This window comes from Leuresthes tenuis, unplaced genomic scaffold (genome assembly GCF_036924035.1).
Source record: "Leuresthes tenuis unplaced genomic scaffold, fLeuTen1.0.hap1 SCAF_1, whole genome shotgun sequence".
In the NCBI taxonomy this organism is placed as follows: domain Eukaryota; kingdom Metazoa; phylum Chordata; class Actinopteri; order Atheriniformes; family Atherinopsidae; genus Leuresthes; species Leuresthes tenuis.
The window spans coordinates 36,552,614-36,568,082 of NW_027325355.1; the positions used below are offsets into that span (position 1 = coordinate 36,552,614).

At 47.6% G+C, this 15,469-nt stretch overlaps 1 protein-coding gene across 1 annotated transcript; it reads left to right on the plus strand.

Moving 5' to 3' along the window:
• Positions 1-156: 156 nt before the first annotated feature.
• On the plus strand, positions 157-15,398 carry fmnl2b (formin-like 2b). The gene is made up of 29 exons (XM_072379241.1): positions 157-607; positions 1,434-1,517; positions 2,036-2,116; positions 2,344-2,420; positions 3,856-3,939; positions 4,057-4,200; positions 4,275-4,401; positions 4,473-4,549; positions 4,636-4,729; positions 4,813-4,887; positions 4,979-5,089; positions 5,730-5,879; positions 5,956-6,057; positions 6,254-6,471; positions 6,548-6,609; positions 6,644-6,685; positions 6,777-6,944; positions 7,057-7,077; positions 7,519-7,643; positions 7,780-7,982; positions 8,302-8,536; positions 11,792-11,860; positions 12,019-12,099; positions 12,250-12,379; positions 12,457-12,617; positions 13,230-13,331; positions 13,422-13,517; positions 14,011-14,134; positions 14,220-15,398. Exons 1-29 carry the CDS (start codon positions 491-493, stop codon positions 14,306-14,308), a joined length of 3,249 nt encoding a protein of 1,082 aa, XP_072235342.1. The 5' UTR covers positions 157-490; the 3' UTR covers positions 14,309-15,398.
• Positions 15,399-15,469: the final 71 nt, after the last annotated feature.

The following is a 15,469-nucleotide window of genomic DNA, read 5'->3' on the forward strand; positions in this document are numbered from 1 at the left end:
CTCCGAGTGTGTGTGTGTGTGTGTGTGTGTGTGTGTGTGTGTGTGTGTGTGTGTGTGTGTGTGTGTGTGTGTGTTGGGGGCGGAGTCTGTGGCAGCAGAAGGTTCATTGTCCTGAGGAGGGAGGGCTGAGCGAGCTCCACAAAGACTGCAGCTGTGGGAGAGAGAGACAAAGAGGGGGAGGCTGATTCTCTCTTTCTTTCTTGGTGTGGGGGAGGAGAGGGGGAGGATTAACCGGCTGATCTGCGACACGCGCACACACACAGATTTTATACGAAAGAAAACACGGCGGCAGAGTGAGGTTTCATCATCAGCATCCTCATCATCAGTGAGGACAAGAGACAAAGACTGAGGAGGAGGAGGCGGCTTTCATCAGCAATGATGGCTGACCACATGTTCCTGCTGCTGTGTGTGTGAGGGTGTGTGCTGCTGTGGTGGGTGTGTTCCTGTGTGACGGTCGCTCTTTCGTGTGTTCATCGTGGGCGAGTGTGAGATGGGGAACGCCGAAAGCATGGAGAGCCAACTGGCTGTGATCCGGTCCAGAGCTGCCCCAGTTCGGCTACCGATGCCTGACCCAGCTGAGCTGGAGGAGAGATTCTCCATCGCACTGGTGAGTAGACAACACAGAATGTACACACTCACCGACACACACAGCATCAACAGCACAGAAGAGCCGCACGCACACACCAAACGGTTACCATGAAGATTCAGGTCCCATACAGGCCGCAGGGTTCGGTAGATGCTACAGCATTTACAGGTCCAACAGACACTGCTTTGTTCAATAGATACTATGGTATTTACCGGTCTGATGGGGACTCCAGGGTTCTGCAGATTCTATGGTATTTACCGGTCTGATGGGGACTCCAGGGTTCTGCAGATTCTATGGTATTTACCGGTCTGATGGGGACTCCAGGGTTCTGCAGATTCTATGGTATTTACAGGTCTGATGGGGACTCCAGGGTTCTGCAGATTCTACGGTATTTACCGGTCTGATGGGGACTCCAGGGTTCTGCAGATTCTATGGTATTTACCGGTCTGATGGGGACTCCAGGGTTCTGCAGATTCTATGGTATTTACCGGTCTGATGGGGACTCCAGAGTTCTGCAGATTCTATGGTATTTACAGGTCTGATGGGGACTCCAGGGTTCTGCAGATTCTATGGTATTTACAGGTCTGATGGGGACTCCAGGGTTCTGCAGATTCTATGGTATTTACAGGTCTGATGGGGACTCCAGGGTTCTGCAGATTCTACGGTCTACAGTATAGATGTGGACAAAACAGAGGTGTTTGTTTGCTGTAGCTGTGGTCATTATTACATTTTTGTAGCTCTGGATCTGATGGTTTCCAGTAATTCAGTTTTTCTTTTGTTGGAGGAACTCATAACTGTCACATTTTCTAGTTAGAGATCCAACAATGCATCTGTCACTTCGTTTCAGAATTCAATGAACCTGCCCCCTGACAAGGTGCGTCTGCTGCGTTCTTATGATAATGAAAAGAAGTGGGAGCTCATATGCGATCAGGTAAGTGTTTTTAATAAAGTTGGTTATTTTGAATCTTCTAAACAACTTCAGAGGAAAATATTTAGTTTTTCTTATACATTAGTGAAACTGAATCTGATTGATTTAAGAGATAAACCACAGATCTGACCTCTACTTCAGAAACATTTTTAACTAAAGCGGCACTGTCGCTTAACCTTAATCTTCCGGTAACAACAAAGTATCTGCTTGTACTTCTGAATATATTTCACAGACCACATCTCACACTCCTCACCATGGGAAACTGATGTATCTGAGAATAGAAACTTGAAAGTATTCAATCAAGTTTCATTCATACAACATCAAATAACACTTTCTCAGAATTCAACCCAAAATTTCTTAGATTTTCTCCTGGTTTGATGAGTTTTGATCTGCATTTTGTAATAAAATATAAAATGAATTTATCCAACAGAGTTCTGGAAACATTCAAACAGAAGCTTATGCTTGACGAGACTTTACATCTGAAACAATCCAATCACGCTATTGCGTCTGTTTGTTTGAAGGAAAGATTTCAGGTGAAGAACCCTCCCCACACCTACATTCAAAAACTGAGAGGTTTCCTCGACCCAGCTGTCACACGCAAGGTGAGATGGGAAAAAGACTAACCCTAACTCTAAAGACAGGAAGTCTCTTTTTCTGATGTTGAAGATCAAATATTGTTAATATTGTTGTCAATTAAACATGAGCCAATAAATGTCAGAAATGTTCCTATTCCTATGGTTTATTTCTGGTACCTCCAGGGGGCATTGTAACAGTTAGTTTCAGAGAGAATGTCTCTCGGGAATTCATCTGTCTGTCTGTCTGTCAACAGAAGTTCAGAAGAAGAGTTCAGGAGTCAACACAGACGCTCAGAGAGCTGGAAATTTCTCTTCGTACAAACCACATCGGGTAAACTTGAACCTCTCACCTATCCGTTTCTCACGTGTCTAAGTGCCTAAGTACAACAGGTTTCATAAGAGGTTGGCAGAGGCTAGAAATAGGCATTATGGCAGGGTGTACGATTTCTGCATTAGCATTTACAATATTTATTAGAGCTTCAAGTGGGTTGTAGGTGGAGAGAGATGTCAGGATGGCATGTGCCTTACACCAATTAGGGCCTCCATGGTTGACATGACGTTGGTGACTACAACAGTGTCATGTATGAGGAGAATACTTGAGAGACTTAATAAACATATAAAGTGGGCTGGTATGAAAATCACACCTATTAAGTCTAGAAGTTTCTCAATAAGTAGAGGGAAATTAAGTGGTAGTAAGTTTGTAATAGAGGAAGAAAAATTCCAATAATTAGGGAAAAGGCAGTAAAGAGTTTAGGTATGTTGTACCAGGCAGACATGAATGATTGAGAGCAGGCAGTGCAGTTTCAGGAAGATGTTGCTGAGGGACTGGATAGAATAGATAAATCAGGGCTTCCAGGAAAGTTGAAGCTGTGGTGTCTGCAGTTTGGGTTGTTTCCTCAGTTGATGTGGCCACTGTCTATGTATGAGATTCCATTATCTGTTGCAGAAAAAAGGAAAGATTAGTTAGCTTTTACATTAGGAAGTGGCTAGGTGTTCCTAGATGCTCAAGTACTGTGGCACTGTATGGGAAAGGCATACTCCAGCTCCCAGTGTCTAGAGGAGTTTAAACGTACTAAAGTTAGGACAGAGCTCCTGTTAGCTGCGAGTAAAGATGTGGTAGTTAGTAAGGTGGTTCCAAACCCAACCAAGGGGAGGAAATGGAATCCAAGAATGGCAGCTCAGGAGGCAGAAGCAACTCTTACACATACAGAGATTGTGGGTAATGTTCAAATAGGCGGGGGAGATTTGGGGCTTGGCCCAGGCAAACCGGTGGAGTAGAGCAGGTCCCAAGGAGAAGAGAAAGCTAGTTTTTGAGCAGGTTCGTAGACAGGAAGAAATGTTAAGGGGTACAAAGGCAGTGGCTCAGGCTGAGCAGGGACAGTGGTTGAATTGGGAAGGTGTAGAGAAGGAACAGCTCAGTTGTAAAGAACTGTGGAGTAACCCTCCCTCCCACCAGGGATCACTGTCCAGCCTCCTGGAGGTACTGTGGACCCAACTAGATGCAACACCGATGAAAGGAGGTTCCCACCTGATGACCACAATGACATGTTGGTCAGCACTGGTCTGTAGGGATTGTAGGGATCAGGAGGTTCTTCATTTGGTACTGAGCCAGTATTAGAAGGTTAATTGTTGAATTTAGGGAATTATTCACTGAGTCTGGTCCATTTTTTTCTTTAGCACTAGTTTCTTGTGTTTACCTTGAATGAATGAACCTCTCACCTATCCGTCTTTCTAACCGTTAACCCGTGTCTCTCACCTGTCTGCAGGTGGGTCAGAGAGTTTCTAAATGAGGAGAATCGAGGTCTGGATGTCCTCGTTGAGTACTTGTCATTTGCTCAGTATGCTGTCACGTGAGTCACAGTGTGGTTTTATTTGCGTTCACTTGCTGTACGTCAGGCGTGTTGTGTGAAGGATAAACAGTGAAAACACAAGGTTATTAGAAGTCTGAAACCGGATGACATTCTCAGGTTTGATGGGGAGCAGTCGGAGTCTGGCAGCGAGGTGGCATCCATTGACTCTCCCTGGAGCCGGTCCATCGAGGATCTCCATGGCGACTGCACCCTCCCCTCTCCCTCCTCGTCCGCTCCTCGCACAGCTCGCCACTCCATCAGGTAACAGCCAATGAATCGTAACAGGTTAGTGACTCAAGGACGACTGATCTCACACCAGCTTTCTGTGTTTACAGCTCGACTCTGGTGACACGCTCTAACACGCTGCCGAGTCGCCGAACTCTGAAGAACTCCCGGCTCGTCTGTAAGAAAGACGACGTTCATGTCTGCATCATGTGTCTAAGAGCCATCATGAACTACCAGGTAACAAAAATAAATATCACCCTGTTCAGCTTCTTTGTCCAGTCGTGCTCAAACATCCTCCTCTTCCCTAGTACGGCTTCAACATGGTTATGTCCCATCCTCATGCTGTCAACGAAATCGCCCTTAGCCTCAACAACAGAAACCCCAGGTACTACGATAAATGCTAACCCAACATGTACAGAATACAAACTGTATGAACCTCATAAACAAACCACTGCTCCTTCTTCTCCTCAGGACGAAGGCTCTGGTTCTGGAGCTGCTGGCGGCAGTGTGTCTGGTCAGAGGAGGACACGAGATCATCCTGTCAGCCTTTGACAACTTTAAAACTGTAAAGAACACACAGAACTCTCTAAATAACTACACACAACAGCAATCGATCAGCTGACTGACTCATTGATCGGTCTGTTGCAGGTTTGCTCAGAGACCATGCGTTTTGAAAAGTTGATGGAACACTTTAAGAACGAAGATGACAACATTGACTTCTTGGTAACTTGGTCTTGAAGAATTTGATATCATCTAGTGTGACGTCACCACATTAATAGCATACCTTTTCTGTTACCATGGAAACTGTTGCCAGGTGGCCTGCATGCAGTTTATCAACATTGTGGTTCACTCTGTGGAGGACATGAACTTCAGAGTCCACCTGCAATACGACTTCACCAAACTCAACCTGGACGAACATCTGGAGGTAACACGTTGGCCAATCACAGGAGAGCAGACAACACAACTGACACTGTACAGATGGTCACATGACGAGACTCTAGTCAATTACATGATGGCTCAAGGCAACACTGACTCCACACAAACCTGTCACATTTCAACTTGTCCCATTACATTTAATAAAGAGGTCATCTCTGATAAAGTTCTTAGTTAGGTGAAAGCTCACCTCTACCTGACTCATAGTGTATGTTAATCAGATGTTGTCACCTGAAGGCTTTACAAATTGCAGCACCGTCTGACAGGAAACAGTGCATCTGAACTGGCATCCAGTACATTTCAGGACCAGTTTAAAATTGTACTCGTTCTTAAGAGTCTGAAAGGCATGGCGCCACAATACTTGTTCAAAATGTTACAGCCTCACAGTCTATGAACCAGCCACACTTAAAAAAAGATGAGAGAACCTTTATAGTGGTGTAGCAGAGCTGTCCAGACCATCAGCCATTTAAAACAGCTTAACACCTGTGTTTTTATTACCTATAGTCATTCATATTTAAAATTGGGAGTCTTGGTTATGTTTATAAAAATTCTGAAGAACTTTGAAAAAAAAGATATATAGAAAAGCATTTTTAACTTCACTTGAAAATGTTTCCACACCTGCCTCACTTCAGAGGCTGAAGCACACAGAGAGTGACCGGCTGCAGGTTCAGATTCAGGCATACCTGGACAATGTGTTTGATGTTGGGACACTGCTGGAGGATGCTGAAACCAAAACCGCTGCCCTGGAGAGAGTAGAGGAACTCGAGGAGAGTTTGGCCACGGTAAGAAAACAAGATGCAGGTGATGTTCTGTCGTCACACAGGTGTGCCAAAAGTACCCGTCTCTCTCTGTCCTCAGATGTCGGAGCGTCTGCTGGATGTAGAGAACGAAGCGATGCTGAAGATCGTCGAACTGGAGAAACAGCTGATGCAGACTAACAAGGAACTGGACCAAATCCGGGTTAGTGTTGTTACCATGGAAACCACAGTGCCAGCCACCATGGAGAAAGACATGAAGGAAATGAAGTTACACTTCATCAGTCGGATGTTTAAGAAGTTTTCAGAAGAAATGTGTTGAAAAAGCACACCTATTTTTCAACTTGTCTGCCTGTACCTAACACTACCTGACAGCAACCCCTCACCTGTTACCTGTGCAGGAGGTGTATGCAAGCACCAACTCTCAGGTGCACACCTTGCGGCGAATGGTTCGGGAGAAGGACCAGACAATCCGGCGGAGTCGTCTCGAGCGGCAGGCTCAGGAGGCACAGCAGGTTGGAGGTCCTGGGGCTCCTCAGCCCCAGCGAGGAGAGGGGGATGGGGGAGTAGCTGACTCTGCTTCCCCCTCACCTCCACCATGTCCTAACTTGTCCCCAAGGTAAGACGCCCTGCTGCAACATCTCTGTCGGTTCTCTTGATGAATTTTGGACTGATTACCTGATTGATTTCTGCAGCCCTGAGACTGTAGCCTACCACAACATGGGAGCTGGTATGGGTGGAGCTCCAGACATGCCGGCTCTGCCTCCGCCCCCCCCCTCCTCCTCCTCCTCCCCCCCCTCCCCCTCCTCCACCACCACCGATGCCAGGCACAGGTTAGTTTTATCTCCACCAATGTCTTTGACTACTGACTGCAACAAGAACAAGAACTGGGAAATATCAACAAACTTCTTCTCTTGTCTCCAGTTTCCAATGGGCCATACCCTGCGCCTCCTCCCCCTGCCCCTCCTCCCCCTCCTTGTCGGACCAGCGAGCTCTCTTCCGCCCCCATGCCGCCCCCTCTTCCCCCTGTTGCCCCGCCTCTCCCGGGGTCGGGAGGGTCTCCAACTGTCATCTTTAATTCTGGACTCGCAGGTGAGGCTTAATCTGACATCATCACAGCATGCCTTCCAGTCCATCATGGAAACTGTGCCATGTGATCTGCCCTGTTGCTAACATGTTGTCTTTTCTCCTGTTCTGCTGTCAGAGGGTCCTCTCAAGTTATTCTGTATGTTTGTTCACTTGGTTATGTCACTACTCCCCCCCCCCCCACAACATCAGGCTGTGTTTAAATATTCTGGAAACTGTCAGCCTGTAATGTTACCAGCCCCACCACTAAGTGTCACTTTACATGGCAGAGTACTGTGAGAGTGTAACTTTTGTTTCACCCTCAGCTCTTCTGCAGTGACATAAGTAACACATTAGTTCAGAATGCAGCCTCATGTTAATGTTCATAATCAATAAGGGATCATCCTTTTGAGTATCTATGAGCTCCCTGATTGTTATCTTGCTTAAATGTCACGTATTGACATGACCAAACTCACACACTCCTGCATGTTTTAATGTCCTCTAAACACAATATCACAGCATGCTGTGGCAGTTTAACTCATCCAGAGACTAAGCAGTATTAACTGTGTCTGTCTCTTACCCGTTTATCTGTGTCATCCAGCGGTGAAAATAAAGAAACCAATCCAGACTAAGTTCAGGATGCCAGTGTTGAACTGGGTCGCTCTGAAGCCGAGTCAGATCAACGGAACAGTCTTTAACGATATCAACGACGAGTCTATCCTGCAGGTAACAAACAGAGACCTGAACATTCTGTGGGCTGAGATGAAGTCTGCAAGGCAGTAGTCAGGTCTGAAAGTGTCCTTTCAAACCCTCTCAATGTTTATAAAACTTAACAGAAACACCACCTCCATCTGTCTCTCAGGATCTAAACGTGGAAGAGTTTGAAGAGCTGTTCAAGACGAAGGCGCAGGGTCCGGCGGTGGATCTGACCCTGTCCAGGCAGAAGCTTCCTCAGAAAGTTCAATCCAAAGTTTCTCTGCTGGAAGCCAACAGATCCAAAAACCTGGCCATCACTCTGAGAAAGGCTGGCCAGGGGTCAGAGGTCATCTGCCGTGCCATTCAGATGTAGGTTGACCCTTCTCTGTAAATTTATCCATAAAAACTTTAGTAACGCGAGGCAGATCAACCCTTACAGACTTGTAGTTCTTACTCTGCTGTAGTGCAAATACTGTGTCATACTTTGAGAACTCAGCTGTGTTCAGGCAACAGCTGAAAGCATGTGGACCAGCATCAGCCTGCACAGTTCATACATGTTTTACACCTTGTTCTGCTACTCATGTGCTGCTAATTATAAGTGTGCCAACTGGATACATGGACTGTAGGACTGAACATAAGTCAGATCTGAATGAGTCCCTCAACTCAGCAGACCATATTCTTTGTTCAGGTTTGATCTTCGGACAGTTCGAGTAGACTTTGTGGAGTGTTTGATGCGTTTTCTGCCAACGGAGGTCGAAGTGAAGCTTCTACGGCAGTATGAGAGGGACAGAAAACCTCTGGAAGCTCTGAGTGATGAAGACCGATTCATGATGCAGTTCAGTCGCATTGAGAGACTCAGTCAGCGCATGACGATCATGACGTTCATGGGCAACTTCACCGACAACGTCCAGATGTTAACTCCGGTAAGACAGCACTCTAGGAGTTGCAGGTAAAACGTGACTCGTGTCCAAGGTGCTTTGAGAGGAAAAACTGTCTGCAATGGTCAGAACTCCTGTAACACTTGTAGTATATGAACAACTTTATTGTTTGACCAAAGCAGTTTGGCTTGTCGACTTAGTCATGGTCATCATGAAACATCCACCAAGCAGCATGTACACAACAAACCAATCCGATACATTCATATATATTATCCAACTATCTCCTACAGGGATTGGTTGTGTTGATGGTTAGATAGTAACAAATCAATCATCCTGTTGAGTTATTACTCTTTTCCAGGATGTAGATATATGACACGCCAAGTAGCTTCAACAGTTAAACTAAGTGAATCCTTACTGCTTCCACAGTCTTCGGCGACACTTAGAGGTGATGTTGGGAAACTATTATAAAAAATAAATGTGAACACAATTTGTCCACAGACTGAGTCATGTGCACATTTGAGACACATGAACAATTAACACTGATGAACAATTAAAACACACGTGTCTGCAATTACACAGTGGATATAAAAGCATGTGCAAAGTGGTGCAGTGCATACCTTTAAAAACAATGGCTGCTTTAGCGGTATTGGAAGACCTTATAAATGGTGCAATTGGAAGAGAGCGTGTGTTCAGAGACTGAGAGGATTTGCTGGCACATGATGACAACTGGCTCATCGGCCGTTTTGAGGGCAATCCTCCTGGAGCTGTGGCAGAGCTGCGGCGGCGCTGGAGCTCAACACAGCGAGGAGCCGTGCGCTGCTCGTGCCACAGGTGATGTGCATGCTGGGGTTTAAGCAACCGGGGCATTCAGAGGGAGCTGGCCAACCGATTGGGACTGTGCCAGTCGACCCTGAGCCGAGCCATGCCAGCAGAGTGGGAGGGAATTATCTGCATCTCAGCAGGTATATTCCCACAATGCAGCTGAACAGGCCAACATTGAAGCGCAATTTGAAGCAAGAGTCGGTTTTCTTAATGTAATCGGAGCTATCGACGGCACATACATTGTATAAAAGCGCTATCAGATGATGAATTTGTACATGTCAACAGGAAACATTTTCATTCCATCAATGGACAGATCGTATGTGATGCACACATGCAGTTAACCAACATTGTGACAAGGTGGCTGGTCCAACGACTCATACACTCTAAGTAACAGAATTGTTGGGAACAGACTACAAGCTGGCATTGTGCGCGATGGGTGGCTTCTTGGTGAGAAACTTTATTCGTGTAATTGTCCTAATATTATTCCCCATGACGTGCACTCAGCATGTGCCCCCCCCCCCCCCCCATTTCTATCCTGTCTTTGCAGCATAGTTGGTGGTTAAAGTTAGTAACTTGCTGTTTTTTTTATGGTTAAACTATATCTTAAGCTCTTTCTAACAAGCCCCTGATCATCTGTGTGCAAATGTTAATAACCCCGTGCGTAAAGTGTGAAATGTCTTGATCAGCCTCACTGCTTCACTGGTTACTGTATGAACACGTTTGTTGTGAGTTGAACAAATACAGGTATTTACCTTTAATCAGTCACCCACGTGCTCCCACCACCCTCAAGAGAGCAGTGTCACCCATAATTGTGCCGACAGCCTCGCACACGCCTCTTACGTTTGCTGCCTCCACTTCAGAATTTAGCACCCCCAACTCACTTTCCGTGAAGTTCTTCTTTTTCCCCGTCTTACTCTTAGTCTTTTTTCGTTATTTTCTGATCGGTCAGAGGGGAATCGCAGGTGCAGGGCTCATTTAAATAGGATTTGCACATTTAAGTTGGGGTGTGGACAGGGAGGAGTCGGGTACACCGACATGTGCGCTCAATTACACGTTGATTGGGATGTACAAAGAAAATGTGCTTGGATCCAAACATCTGGATATTTGTGTGTGTGTGTGTGTGTGTGTGGGGGGGGGGGGGGGGGGGGGCATTTGGGTTTGAGAGTACGCCATGTTTCAGTAGAAAATCCACAGTCTTTGTACATGAGGCCCCAGACCTCAGCCTGACTGAAATGCTGTGGTGGGACCTTAAGAGAGCTGTGCAGAAACCAAAGCTGCAAACCTCAATGAGCTGAAGCACCGCTGGAGAGAAGAGGGCCGAGATTCCTCCAGAACCATGAGAGAGACTGAGAACGTCCCACAGGAAACCATCACTGCAGCTCACTGCTGCTGAAGCTGCTGGATCAGGGGTTCACTTAGTTTTACACACTGCTGCTGAAGCTGCTGGGTCAGGGGTTCACTTAGTTTCTCACTCACTGCTGCTGAAGCTGCTGGATCAGGGGTTCACTTAGTTTCTCACTCACTGCTGCTGAAGCTGCTGGATCAGGAGTTCACTTAGTTTTACACACTGCTGCTGAAGCTGCTGGATCAGGGGTTCACTTAGTTTCTCACTCACTGCTGCTGAAGCTGCTGGATCAGGGGTTCACTTAGTTTTACACACTGCTGCTGAAGCTGCTGGGTCAGGGGTTCACTTAGTTTTACACTCACTGCTGCTGAAGCTGCTGGATCAGGGGTTCACTTAGTTTCTCACTCACTGCTGCTGAAGCTGCTGGATCAGGGGTTCACTTAGTTTTACACTCACTGCTGCTGAAGCTGCTGGATCAGGGGTTCACTTAGTTTTACACTCACTGCTGCTGAAGCTGCTGGATCAGGGGTTCACTTAGTTTTACACTCACTGCTGCTGAAGCTGCTGGATCAGGGGTTCACTTAGTTTTACACTCACTGCTGCTGAAGCTGCTGCTGAAGCTGCTGGATCAGGGGTTCACTTAGTTTCTCACTCACTGCTGCTGAAGCTGCTGGATCAGGGGTTCACTTAGTTTCTCACTCACTGCTGCTGAAGCTGCTGGATCAGGGGTTCACTTAGTTTTACACTCACTGCTGCTGAAGCTGCTGGATCAGGGGTTCACTTAGTTTCTCACTCACTGCTGCTGAAGCTGCTGGATCAGGGGTTCACTTAGTTTCTCACTCACTGCTGCTGAAGCTGCTGGATCAGGGGTTCACTTAGTTTCACACTGACTACTGCTGAAGCTGCTGGATCAGGGGTTCACTTAGTTTTACACTCACTGCTGCTGAAGCTGCTGGATCAGGGGTTCACTTAGTTTCTCACACACTGTTTCGGTGTATAGTCAGTTTTTGTTAATGACAGTATATCGTATCTCGTTCATCTGAGGCTGCTGTTTTGTAGAAGTTCTGTTAGAAGCTTTATGATGAACAAATAAATCGACAGGTGTCCCAATTGACTGTTCTGTTTCCTCTCAGCAACTTCATGCCATCATCGCTGCGTCAGTGTCGATAAAATCATCTCAGAAGCTTAAAAAGATCCTGGAGGTCAGTGTGTGCAGGCGTAGCATTTCTACATCTGTGTACTAACTGTGTGCAAATAAGCTAACTGTGTGCAAATAAGCTAACTGTGTGCAAATAAGCTAACTGTGTGCAAATAAGCTAACTGTGTGCAAATAAGCTAACTGTGTGCATCACTGATACAGATCATCTTGGCTCTGGGAAACTACATGAACAGCAGCAAGAGGGGAGCGGTGTACGGCTTCAAACTGCAGAGTTTAGACCTGGTAACGCGCAGACACACACTAACAATGACCGTTTTTATGTGCACAACCCTGGGCTGACAGGCTGTAAGACGACTGAAGCTCAACCTTTAAACTGATTCACTGTTAATGTGACAGAATAACAGTCGTGTGTGTGTGCATGTGTGTGTGTAGCTCCTGGATACGAAGTCAACCGACAGGACACAGACGCTGCTTCACTACATCGCCAACGTGGTGCGAGCGAAGTATCCTGCGATGTGTCTGTTTTACAACGAGCTTCACTATGTGGACAAAGCCGCCGCAGGTAAGTCAGTCAACCAAACGCAGCGTTGCACGTGCACAGAGCGGTGCGTGACTCACCTGTTCATCTGTACTGTGCAGTGAGTCTGGAGAACGTGTTGTGCGACGCTAAGGAGCTGCAGCGCGGCATGGAGCTCACCTGGAGGGAGTTTAGTGTGTCGCACAACGCCACGCTCAAAGACTTCATCAGCAGGAACGAGTCACGCCTCAGCAAACTTCAGGAGGACGCACGAATCGCTCAGGTGAGGCTGACGCTCGGGTGAGGCTGACGCTCGGGTGAGGCTGGCGCTCGGGTGAGGCTGGCGCTCGGGTGAGGCTGGCGCTCGGGTGAGGCTGACGCTCGGGTGAGGCTGACGCTCGGGTGAGGCTGACGCTCGGGTGAGGCTGGCGCTCGGGTGAGGCTGACGCTCGGGTGAGGCTGACGCTCGGGTGAGGCTGACGCTCGGGTGAGGCTGACGCTCGGGTGAGGCTGACACTTGGGTGAGGCTGACGCTCGGGTGAGGCTGGCGCTCGGGTGAGGCTGACGCTCGGGTGAGGCTGACGCTCGGGTGAGGCTGGCGCTCGGGTGAGGCTGGCGCTCGGGTGAGGCTGGCGCTCGGGTGAGGCTGGCGCTCGGGTGAGGCTGACGCTCGGGTGAGGCTGACGCTCGGTTGAGGCTGGCGCTCGGGTGAGGCTGACGCTCGGGTGAGGCTGACGCTTGTCCAACAGCGTCAGATGAAAGGAAAATGGAGCAGTCTTCCTGCCATCAGCCGACAGTTAACAGGAAGCAGACCCGTCTGATGGAGGGTGGAGGTCATGACAACACTATTTCTGTGACGTGTGTGTTTGTGTTTGTGTGCTTGGACCAAATCCAGGATGCTTTTGAAGATGTGGTGAAGTTTTTTGGAGAGAGCTCGAAGACAATGCCACCATCCGTCTTCTTCCCCATCTTTGTCCGTTTCATCAAAGCCTACAGGGTGAGTGCCGACCTGAAGCTCCTCCCACATGCTGAATAAACAGAATCCGGACTTCACTGGAAGTAAAACCAAGTGTTTCTGTGTGTACAGCTGGCAGAGGAGGAGAATGAGCAGAGGAGGCGCCAGGAGCAGATGCTGCTGGAGAAACTGGAGCAGGAGGAGCAGCAGGAAGAGGCGGAGACCAAGGTGAGACAGACGTCATCATCCCAATGGCCTCCGATTGGTCTGAACCAGTTCATAGCACCAGAAAGGTGGTGAGGGACCTAAAGGACTCCTACCTGATGGCTCTCTATGACCTGGTACCTGACGATGCCATGGGTTAGGGTTAGGGTAGGGTTAGGTTAAGGTTAGGGTAGGGTTAGGGTTAGCTGACGTACGGGTTAGGGTTAGGTTAGGGTTAGGTTAAGGTTAGGGTAGGGTTAGGGTAGGGTTAGGGTTAGCTGACGTACGGGTTAGGGTTAGGTTAAGGTTAAGGTTAGGGTTAGGTTAAGGTTAGGGTAGGGTTAGGGTTAGGTTAAGGTTAGGGTAGGGTTAGGGTTAGCTGACGTACGCGACACCGTAGCTGTTATACTTATAAATACTTCCGTAAAGTGTCAAACCATCAGAAAAATGAGAATTCAAGCAGAGATTCCTGGTCATGACTTGACTACAGGCCACACCTTTTTGCTCCTATCCCCAGTCTCCATCTCACAAAGGAAAGCGGCAGCAGCAGGAGCTGATCACAGAGATCCGCCGTCGACAGGGAAAAGACAGCCGCCATGTATACGAGGGGAAGGACGGTGCTATCGAGGACATCATCACAGGTAACATGGTCTCCACAGGTCAACAGGTATATTAGAGAGTGTCCTTCTTGTCACCTGATTGGCTGTTGTCCCATTTCACCTGCAGCTCTGAAGACCGTCCCCTTCACCGCTCGATCAGCCAAACGCAGCTCCCGCTTCTTTTGTGACCCCGCCCACACTGAGGAGCACTGCTAAGTCACTACAACTGATCACGCCCACTTTTAAACTGAGGGGACCAACTGCACTTTGAACTTTTCTGATCAATGTGAACTGATCACGTTTTGTTATTTTATTGGTTCATACTTGTACAGACCAGGTGTCCTGGAATCAGCTGACCTTTTCCTTCAGTTCATCAGATGGTGAACGATGTCATCCTAAACCCCATCTAAAAACAGTTAATCTAAGTGTGTGAGGAACTGTACACACCTGCTCCAGGTGGGAAACACCCAGTCCGCTGATCTGGCGTCAGAGATCTCCAGCTGTTGTTCATCACTTCTTCTTCAGCAGAAACAGCTGTCCAGGTGCTCCGTTTCTACAGCACTTTAAGGACTGTGGACATCTGAACAAGGCAACTGAACGTCCTCTGAGGAAGATAATGGGATCAAATGGGAGCAGGAACCTCCTCAAACTCCTCCACCTCCACATATAAGCCTAGTATTTTAAAACTAAGCACCAATTCTGCTTCTTTGTGTTGGACCAGAACACGGACAACACACTGCCTCCATCAGAAACCTGAGTCCTGGTTCTGGGTCAGCAGTGGTTTTGTAGCTGTTCTCGGTTCCTTTGGTCTGTGTCTTTAAATTAATCTTGTACAGGGTCCTGCTGCTTTCACTCCGATGTTTTCTACTGTCTTTACCAGATTCACAGGGACAGGATCCACAGTGTGGCAGCTCTGGTTTCAATCAGGTTAAAAACTAGAAATGCTCATATTCGGACCCAGAACACTGTGTCAACCAGGCATCTGGAACCAGAACCACCGCTGAACTCTGTCTCTGTCTCACATTCCTGTTGGCAGATTTTCTCCGGCCTGCTGAGGACCGCAGACACTTGGCCAGATCCTGAAGGTGGAGTCCAGCCTCAGCAGCCCGGTATCTGCACTGCACCCCCTCCCTAAGACACCCCCCCATCCCATTTCATGGTTTTAGGTGAAAACAGCACAAAGTTTTCTACGTGTACAGAGGTTTTCTAGAAGGCCGTGTAGCTTGTAATCAGTTTGTTCGTTGGTTGTTCTGAACTCTGTGTGTAAATAAAGCGCACCCAGTCTATAAGATCTCATGAACTACATTATCCATCATTCTTTATTTTCAACATTTGTACAGAAATAAACTGTGTTCCTCTTTCTGATTGGCTGATGAT

Excerpts from the sequence above, each read along its gene's own strand:
- fmnl2b (XM_072379241.1), top strand. The coding sequence starts at position 491 with ATGGGGAACGCCGAAAGCATGGAGAGCCAACTGGCTGTGATCCGGTCC. Across the intron at positions 7,644-7,779 it reads ACGACGAGTCTATCCTGCAG|GATCTAAACGTGGAAGAGTT; the intron begins GTAACAAACAGA and ends TCTGTCTCTCAG. Across the intron at positions 8,537-11,791 it reads ACGTCCAGATGTTAACTCCG|CAACTTCATGCCATCATCGC; the intron begins GTAAGACAGCAC and ends GTTTCCTCTCAG.